We start from the raw sequence: 8,968 nt of genomic DNA on the forward strand, positions 1-8,968 counted from the left end.
CCGAAAAAATCTGTCTCCGACGCCATCGCTCGCTCGCACAACTTTATCCGCATGGAAGAAGACACCAGAGCAAAGTTCGCAAAAGAAGCAGCAGCGAAACAGCGACCCTCCCGAACAAACGACACCCGCCCCGAGCCCCGCCAGCACTCCTCCGGTGGAAATACCACTCAGAAGCGAGGCTACGTTAGCTCGGTCGGTGATGAGGAATCTCCAAAATCAGCAGCCATCACGCGAGAGAAAGGCTGGAACCACTGGGATCGAGACTCCGCTCCGAAGCAGTCAACCTCATCCGAACCAGCGAGTTCAAACTCCGAGGAGCCAAAAAAATGGTGCCTCTACCACAAAAGGGATTCCCATGATACGAAGGAATGCAAGGTCCTCATCGGGCAGTTTTTCGACGGGATCACTAATGGGACAATCCAAATGCCCACCTCTCCTACGACACCGAAAAACACCAAAAGTTGGAGTAAGAGCAAGGAGAAGAAGGCACAGAAGTCTCAAAAGAACACGGCCCCGAGCGAGGAAAGAGCAAGCCCTGAGCGCACTCCCGTCAACAACGTCGGCCCCGCCAACGATTCGTCAGAAGACGAACACCCGTGTCGCCGGCGACGAGTGGAAGTCATACTCTCTCGCCCTTGCGACTCCTCTGATGACGACGTCCCGACAGTGCAACCAGATCTGCGCGATAAATTGGACAGCAAGGATAAGCAGTCTCTCGCTCCCTCGAAAACAGATAAAGACATGCGCATTCTATTGAAGCGAAAAATCGCCACGAACGAAAACACAGGAACCGCCGACCTCCGTGCGACCATCTCAAAATGCAACGCTCTGAGAGTCGGTCAAACTGGCGACCTTCGCGACCAGCTCAATTCGAAGGCCGACGACCTGCGAATCCAACTCAACCGTTCGAAAGGGTCCGATCTGCGACGGCGTCTCGAATCAAAAAAGAAACAGCCCGCAGAAATTTGTACATTCGAGAACACAACTGACGATTTAAGGAAGCAACTCGAATCAATGCGAGCTACCCGAGCCCCGCACATTAGTGTCATAATGGGCGGATCACCACCTTGCGGTGACTCGGTTCGAGCCGTCGAAGATTACAAACGTCAAGCAACCACCTCTCAGAAGTGGCCTTCTCCAGTCGAAAATGATCACCAGATCACTTTTTCGGCACTAGACACCAAGGGCGTCCACATGCCACATAACGATCCTCTCCTCGTCGACCTTGACATCGGCGAATGTCTGGTCGCAAAAGTCCTTATTGATACCGGCAGCTCAGTCGATCTCATCTTTCGCGACACACTCGACAAAATGGGAGTTGATTTAAGGGATATGAAGCCTTCCTCTCGCACGCTCACCGGCTTCAACGGAGCCTCGGAGCAAATGATCGGGACAATTCGCCTTCCAGTTTACGCAGGTGGTATAACCCGCACCGTCAAGTTCTCCGTCATCCGCGCCAAAGCACCCTATAATGCCATACTCGGAACACCATGGCTGCATTCCATGAAAGCCGTCCCTTCGACTTATCATCAATGCGTCAAATTTCCCGGAAAAGACGGCAAAACTCAGACGATTCGGGGAGATCAACAAGCCGCGAGAGAACTACTGATCGCAACTGTAAAGATGCAGCAACAAGCTTCCCTTGTCAACTCCGTCAGTAAACCACTCAACAAGATATACCCCAGAAGGAGGAAGTTCGCGAAGTCGCAATTGATGAATCCGACCCGACGAAAATCATCCGAGTTGGCGTCTACCTGTCCGACGACGTATGTTCAAGGATCATCTCTTTCATCAAAGACAACGCCTCGACGTTCGCCTGGAAGACTTCCGACATGAAGGCGATCGACCCCGCAGTTACCTCCCATGAACTGCACGTCGACCCGACGTTCAAACCCATCCGACAGAAGCGACGAAAACTCGGTCCAGAACGATCTAAAGCCGTAAACGAAGAAGTCGACAGGCTCCTCGACACGGGTTTCATAACCGAAGTCCGATACCCCGAATGGTTGGCTAACCCGGTTGTCGTCAAAAAGAAAAACGGCAAATGGCGCATATGCGTCGACTTCACGAACCTCAACAAGGCGTGCCCAAAGGACAGTTACCCACTCCCTCATATCGATCGTCGAATCAACTGCTGGTAACGAACTCCTTACCTTCATGGACGCTTTCTCGGGATACAACCAGATCTTGATGCATCCCGACGATCGCGAGAAGACGGCATTCATCACCGACAGAGGGACCTACTGCTACAAGGTGATGCCCTTCGGGCTAAAGAACGCCGGCGCGACTTATCAGCGACTCGTCAACCGAATGTTCGCTGATCAGCTAGGCAACACCATGGAAGTGTACATCGACGACATGTTAGTCAAATCGCTCAAGGCCGACGATCACCTAAACAACTTACGCGACTGCTTCAAGATCTTGAATGACTACGGGATGAAGCTCAACCCGGCCAAGTGTACCTTCGGTGTCACTTCGGGAGAATTCCTCGGCTATATTGTCACTCAACGAGGAATCGAGGCTAACCCCAAGCAGATCTCGGCGATCCTCGACCTTCCAAGCCCAAAGAACAGCCGCGAAGTACAGCGACTAACCGGACGCATAGCAGCTCTCAACAGGTTCATCTCGCGATCAACCGATAAGTGTCTTCCCTTCTACGAGCTACTAAGGGGCAACAAGAGGTTCGTCTGGGACGAAAAGTGCGAGGAGGCGTTCAATCAACTCAAGCATTACCTCACAACCCCCCCCCCCAGTACTATCAAAGCCAGAAGCCGGCGACACATTGTCTCTCTACATAGCCGTCACATCCTCCGCCGTCAGCAGCGTGCTCATTCGAGAAGATCGGGGAGAACAGAAACCAATCTTTTACACAAGTAAAAGAATGACCGAGCCGGAGACGAGATACCCAACACTCGAAAAGATGGCCTTAGCTGTCGTCACCTCGGCCTGGAAACTGCGACCCTACTTTCAGTCGCACACGATTGAAGTACTGTCCAACCAACCACTCCGAACGGTTATGCAGAATACTAACCAGTCAGGACGGTTGACTAAATGGGCGATGGAGCTGAGCGAACATGACATCGTGTACAAGAATCGCACAGCAGCAAAGTCACAGGTCCTTGCCGACTTCTTGATCGAGTTAACACCAGAGCTGGAGCAAGACCTCATCCTACCAAGTTTAAACTGGATCCTACACGTCGACGGTTCATCCACGAGTAAAGGGTCGGGGGCAGGAGTGCAACTGCAATCACCAACAGGAGAACTCATCCGGCAGTCATTTAGTTTTGGTTTTGCGGCGTCAAACAACGAAGCTGAGTACGAATCCCTCATCGCAGGGCTCCGTCTCGCCAAGGCAGTGAAGGCCAAAAGAATCAGCGCTTACTGCAACTCTCAACTTGTCGTAAGCCAGTACCTCGGCGATTACGACGTCCGCAACGAAAGGATGGACGCCTACCTCAAACTCGTCCAAGACCTCACGCGAGACTTCGAGTTCTTCGAACTCACGAAGGTTCCTCGCGGAGAAAATGTCTGTGTCGACGCCCTCGCTGCTCTAGGAAGCAAGCTACACGATCAAGTCAAGAGGACAATCCCAATCCATAAAATCGAGAAACCGAGCATCGACACGAAGGCGGAACAGACTGCGATCGCAGCAGCGATGGACATCGACGAAGCAGAACCTCCTTCGCAGGATGATCAGCCAACAGATTGGCGCAAGGAACTCATCGATTACCTCGCTGAAGGTTTATTGCCCACCGAGAAATGGGACGCGCGGCGACTGAAGTGACGTAGCACACACTACGTTGTCATGGACGGGGAACTACACCGATTGACCGCAACGAAGGTGCTACTCAAATGTATCTTCGGCGAAGAAACGAGACTAGTCATGGCCGAAACACATGAAGGAGCAGCAGGCAATCACTCGGGCGGACGAGCTCTTGCATTAAAAGTAAAGAATCTCAGATTCTACTGGCCAACCAAGAACGCCGACTGCGAGACATACGTGCGCAAGTGCGACAAATGCCAGCGTCATGCTTCCACCTTACACAGCCCAACGGAGTTCCTTCATACCCTAACTGCTCCATACCCATTCATGCGATGGGGAATGGACATCATCCTGGTCCTCACAGATTACTTCACCAAATGGGTTGAAGCTGAAGCCTACGCAAACATCACCGACAAGGAGGTGCAAAACTTCGTCTGGAAGAACATAATCTGCCGACATGGGCTCCCATACGAGATCATTACAGACAACGGTTCACAATTCATCTCGCATCATTTCAAGGGATTATGCGACAGATGGCGAATTCGACTCAACATGTCGACCCCGAGAAACCCGCAAAGTAACGGCCAAGCCGAGTCGACGAACAAGACCATCATCGACGGTCTGAAGAAATGACTCGACTTAAAGAAAGGTTGCTGGGTGGATGAACTAGACGGTGTCATGTGGTCCCACAGAACAACTCCTCGCGGAGCGACGAAGGCTACGCCCTTCTCAATGGCCTACGGCGTCGAGGCAATGGGTCCCGCAGAAGTGAACGTGACGAGTTTGCGCCGATCGCGAATGCCACAAAACGTCGAACTCAACCGCGACATTCTGCTCGACGCACTCGACAACATCGAGGAAAAGCGCGACCAAGCACTACTCCGAATCCAGAATTACCAGCGTCAAATCGAGAGCTATTACAACAAAAAGGTTAAATCGCGTCCCCTCGAAATGGGCAATCTTGTTTTAAGAAAGGTCTTCGAAAATACTAAGGAGTGGAAAGTCGGCAAGCTTAGAGCCAACTGGGAAGGACCATAATAGATAGTCGAATTCATCAAACCAGGAGTATACCGCCTCGAGACTTCAACAGGCGAAGCAGTACCGAGAGCTTGGAACTCCAAACATCTCCGCCTCTTCTTCCATCCTTAGTCAAGACGAACACCTTACCGAGTAAATGCGCCACTAAGGCCACTTTTACTCGGTCTCTCTAAAAAAAAAAAAAAAAAAAAAAAAAAAACCGTGATAGAACGATCAACGGTCACGTTCTCTCGCTCAAAAAAAAATAAAAAAAAATAAAAAACCCGAGTAAATGCGCCATTAAGGCCACTTTTACTCACAATCTAAGAACTACAAATGGCTTGATTCCCGCAAAGGGATACGTAGGCAGCCAAAAAAAAAGGGGGGTCCAGCCGGAAAAAAAAAAAAAAACAAACCTCCTCCCCGAGGAATCGATCTCCGAAGCAGACGATCACTTAAGCGATGCCGACACGAGCATGCCCCGGCTTCTCAAACAAGCGTATCGGTACTCGCATCCCACGTTGGATATGTCCTGATCAGACACGTATTCACGGGAGTCGACTGTGTTGCGATTTAAACCAACACGGCCGAGACAATGACTCCAACTCACCCTGTAATTTACTAAGTAAGGTTTGACCTACCGAACGCTTGAAAATTACGTTAGGGTCGATTTGGAACCGTCAACGTCGTGAACTCATAATTAACAACAAAACTCAAATGACAGACGATCGCGAGTCAAAGAAATCGACCGAGACAAAGACATGACGAGCTTAACACAACAATGATTCGATATCTCGAATAACGTTTATACTAAACAAACAGTCACTTCGAATCTTGAGTAATCATGCATTTGATAGACAAGTACGATAAAAGACAAACAGTTAATACGATTCGAAGAATTGGAAATAACAAAAGAGAAACAACAAAGTAGAAGTCTTAAAAGGCAAAAGTCTAAAAAGCAACAACACAAGTCCTCCGGGACTCAAAAGAAACAACAAACAAAAAAGACTAAGCATCCCGATCACTCTCGCGATCGTTGAGAACGGAGAGCTCCGAAGCCCTGACGCTTTACTCACGAGCAGCCGGAGAAACATGCACTTCATCTGATCTCGGGACGATCTCTGGATCAGCCAAAGGACCTTCAAGAAGAGGCGTCGGGTCTTCGCGCCGCTCTTCAGTCGGATGAGTAGGCGGAACGTGAAGACTCGCTGCAGTCTCCGGATCGATCAAGCCGGCGTTGGACCCATACGGATCGAGACTCGCCAAGATTCGAGCATCCACAAACTGAGAGTCCAATACGAGAGGAGAAAGTGTGAGATCTTCCTCGGGTATCTCGCCCACCCTAAGCTTCTCGGCTTCCTCCTCGTATTTCTTCTCTTGCTCGGCGAATATCTCGATAGTAGCTTACGAGATGTCGCTCCCAGCCCTCTTCAAAGCCTCAAGGCATTTCCTGGTTCCAAATGCTTGGCTATGAAGCAACCGGGCCTCCTCATAGGGACCTCGTCGCTCTTCTCGGGAGCGAATCCTAGCGAAGCGACGATTAACTTTCGCGGCCATCTCGGCCTCAACTCTTCCTCTTTCCCTCGTCACTTCCAGGATTCTGGAATCTCTAAGGCGCCTCATCTCTCTTTCATGAGACGCAGCAAGCGAAACCTTCTCGCTCTCGAGTTCGGCGTTCTTCCGCTCGAGCTCACGGACGACTCCTCGGGATACCTCCAACTCGGCTTTGAGCTCGTCTCTTCGAGCAATAATGCGTGCAACCATCCCGTTAAGCCTCTCGATGTCAGCCCTCGATGCATTCAGCTGGCGAGCAGAAGCTTCCTCTTTCTCCGCGAGCTCCTTCTTAGCCAGCTCGAGTTCGCCCAAAGCTCCCTTCAGGGCAGTGTCGTACTTATCGATCACGACGTTCGTCGCACTATCCCCCTAAGCAGACGAGGAGATGAAAATTGAAAGAAAAAGTTAAGGAACGAAACAAAAAAAAAGAGAAGAGACCGAGCCGTTTACCAGCAGCTTGGCCCTTGCAGCTTCCTCGTATTCACTCCCGAAGATGAGGTCCTTCACAGCGGGCAAAGGTTTCGCCCTCCCCCTTAGTTGGCGAAGGAACTCTCCGCACTTCTCGGGAACGTACACTAGAGGGGCCGGTCCCTCGTAGTGAAACGAAACCTTGTCTGGAAAGTTGACTCCGGGCACCCTCCTCAAGATAGCGGAGCCGCGAGAAGAAGTGCCGATCTAAGCGACCCCTTCTCCAATGGGAACCGGAGTTCCCTCGCGAGAAGACGCCAGAATAGGAGATCTCGCCTTATCGCCAACCTTGTCATTATGCCTACTGATCAAAAGCGGCGACTCTCCGCTGTCTTCTTCAGAACCGTCCGGACGGGCGGCATTAAGAGGAGTTTCAGATTCCTCCCCTTCACCAACTTCCGCCGCATCGTCCCGTTCTCCCGAGATTTCAGCCTCAGAAGCCTCCTCTTCGGGTTGAAGTTCTTCTTCTTGAACATCACCCTCCTCAATCTCAGTCGGTTCTTCGGGATTCTCCGACTGCTCGTCAACGGGCTTCTTCTTCTTCTTCTGAGGTTCGCCAGAAGGAGGAACGTCGCTCGCCTCCTCGGCGCTACCCTCGACTCCCGAGCCGCCCCTCTTCCTTTTTTACCCATCCCCGCGTTTCTAGCACCAGAACGGGGAACCTCACCAGCGCGAGGAACCGTCGTCGAGGGTACCTCCTCGCTGGCCAGTCCCAGCTGGGCAGCTAATATCGTGCTCAAATCAGGAAAGAGTTCCCATCCTCTTTGCTTCAGAAACTTTCTTCTGGATGTCCTTCGGGAAGATGTCTAGTCGCTTGGTGCGAATAGGAAGAACAGTCGGAAGATCAGATCTCCACTCTCCTGAAAACATAAGGCAGAAAGGTCAGGACGCGACAAATAAACTTTGCGATCGAAAGAATAACCAGAAACGGCGAGAGAACGCATTTCGGGCGATCCGGTCCTTAAGCTCGCGAATCCTCTCGACGGTAATCTCGGACCAACGGTAGATTCGAAGCAAAGCGACGGCTCGAACGCTCTTCAGGAAATCCTCAGGATAAACTGGAGACGTGGGATGGCCAACTGCGAGCACAACAAAAAGAAAGTTTCGTTAAGATCGACAAAATCAGACGTAGCTCGCGACAAGATATTCTACCACAAGAACGGTTCCATAAGACCCGATAGTCCTCTCGAGGAGGCTCCTCGAAAGCCGAGTCGTCGGACTTGATGAAGAAATAGGAACGCTGCCAATTCTGCATTTTGTTTGGATGACCGGCGCACACATTGCATTTTGGTCGCATCTTCACCGAGTAGGTTCCGTCCTTCATGTCGGTTATCGAGGTCATCTCCTCGAACGACCTGACGCTCATCGGCACGTCAATCTGCTCCGCTAGAACTGATAGAGTGACGGCTAGTCGCAGCGAGCCGTTCAGTAACTGACTAATCGCGAGATCTCGCCGCCTAGCATACGCGGTGATCAGTGGCGGGATGGGGAACCAACAGCGAGTGTCATCCTGGAAGTAGGACTCGTATACCGTTTGGTACCCGATCGGAGGAGACCAAGGCCTTTGCTCCTTCGTAGGAATGAGGAAGGTCACGCCTGTAGCCTTATTGGCCCGAAGAACCCTCTTCACGCTCCTCAGGGTCGACTTAGTCTCGTCCACACCGTCCCAATCTTGACCAGCCACGAAAGCAGGGCGCAATAAGTCAGGATGTAGTCGTGGAAGCTCCTCGAAAATCCCTTCGGGATAGAAGGTCGTCGGAAACAACTCGGCGTCAGAATCGTCGTCTTCCAAAGGATCGTCTTCCACTGCTCGAGCTCTCAAGGTAATCGAGTCAACGGGCACCGCCCCGCTCTGTCCGTCTCTCGCACACTCTGTCGCATCCCTCACGGCGACGTTCTCGCTCCCTTCTCTCGCAAGCCGCGTAGCATCTGCGACCAAAAGCCTCTGGGAGCGAGACAAATCAACTGTGTCCATCATCGCCTCGTGATGAGTCGATTCGAGATCCCCGATACAACCTCCGTCAGGACTCCTTGCCGGAGCTGATGCCGCCGCGACTGATTTCCCCATTTGATGCCTCGATAACCTCTGAGCTGACGACATGGTAGAACAAGGCGGCGAAGAACGCGTCGAATGAAGGCTATAACACTTAGAGAGATAAAAGAAGG

General features: G+C 51.6%; 1 protein-coding gene across 1 annotated transcript; it reads right to left on the minus strand.

Moving 5' to 3' along the window:
• Positions 1–5,848: 5,848 nt before the first annotated feature.
• On the minus strand, positions 5,849–8,903 carry LOC125592477 (meiosis-specific protein ASY2-like). Its single transcript, XM_048767666.1, has 6 exons — positions 7,955–8,903; positions 7,725–7,881; positions 7,037–7,421; positions 6,785–6,925; positions 6,280–6,703; positions 5,849–6,183 (listed from the first exon to the last, which is right to left on the minus strand). Exons 1-6 carry the CDS (start codon positions 8,901–8,903, stop codon positions 5,849–5,851), a joined length of 2,391 nt encoding a protein of 796 aa, XP_048623623.1.
• Positions 8,904–8,968: the final 65 nt, after the last annotated feature.

The sequence above is a fragment of the Brassica napus genome, chromosome C9 (assembly GCF_020379485.1).
Source record: "Brassica napus cultivar Da-Ae chromosome C9, Da-Ae, whole genome shotgun sequence".
Lineage (NCBI taxonomy): Eukaryota > Viridiplantae > Streptophyta > Magnoliopsida > Brassicales > Brassicaceae > Brassica > Brassica napus.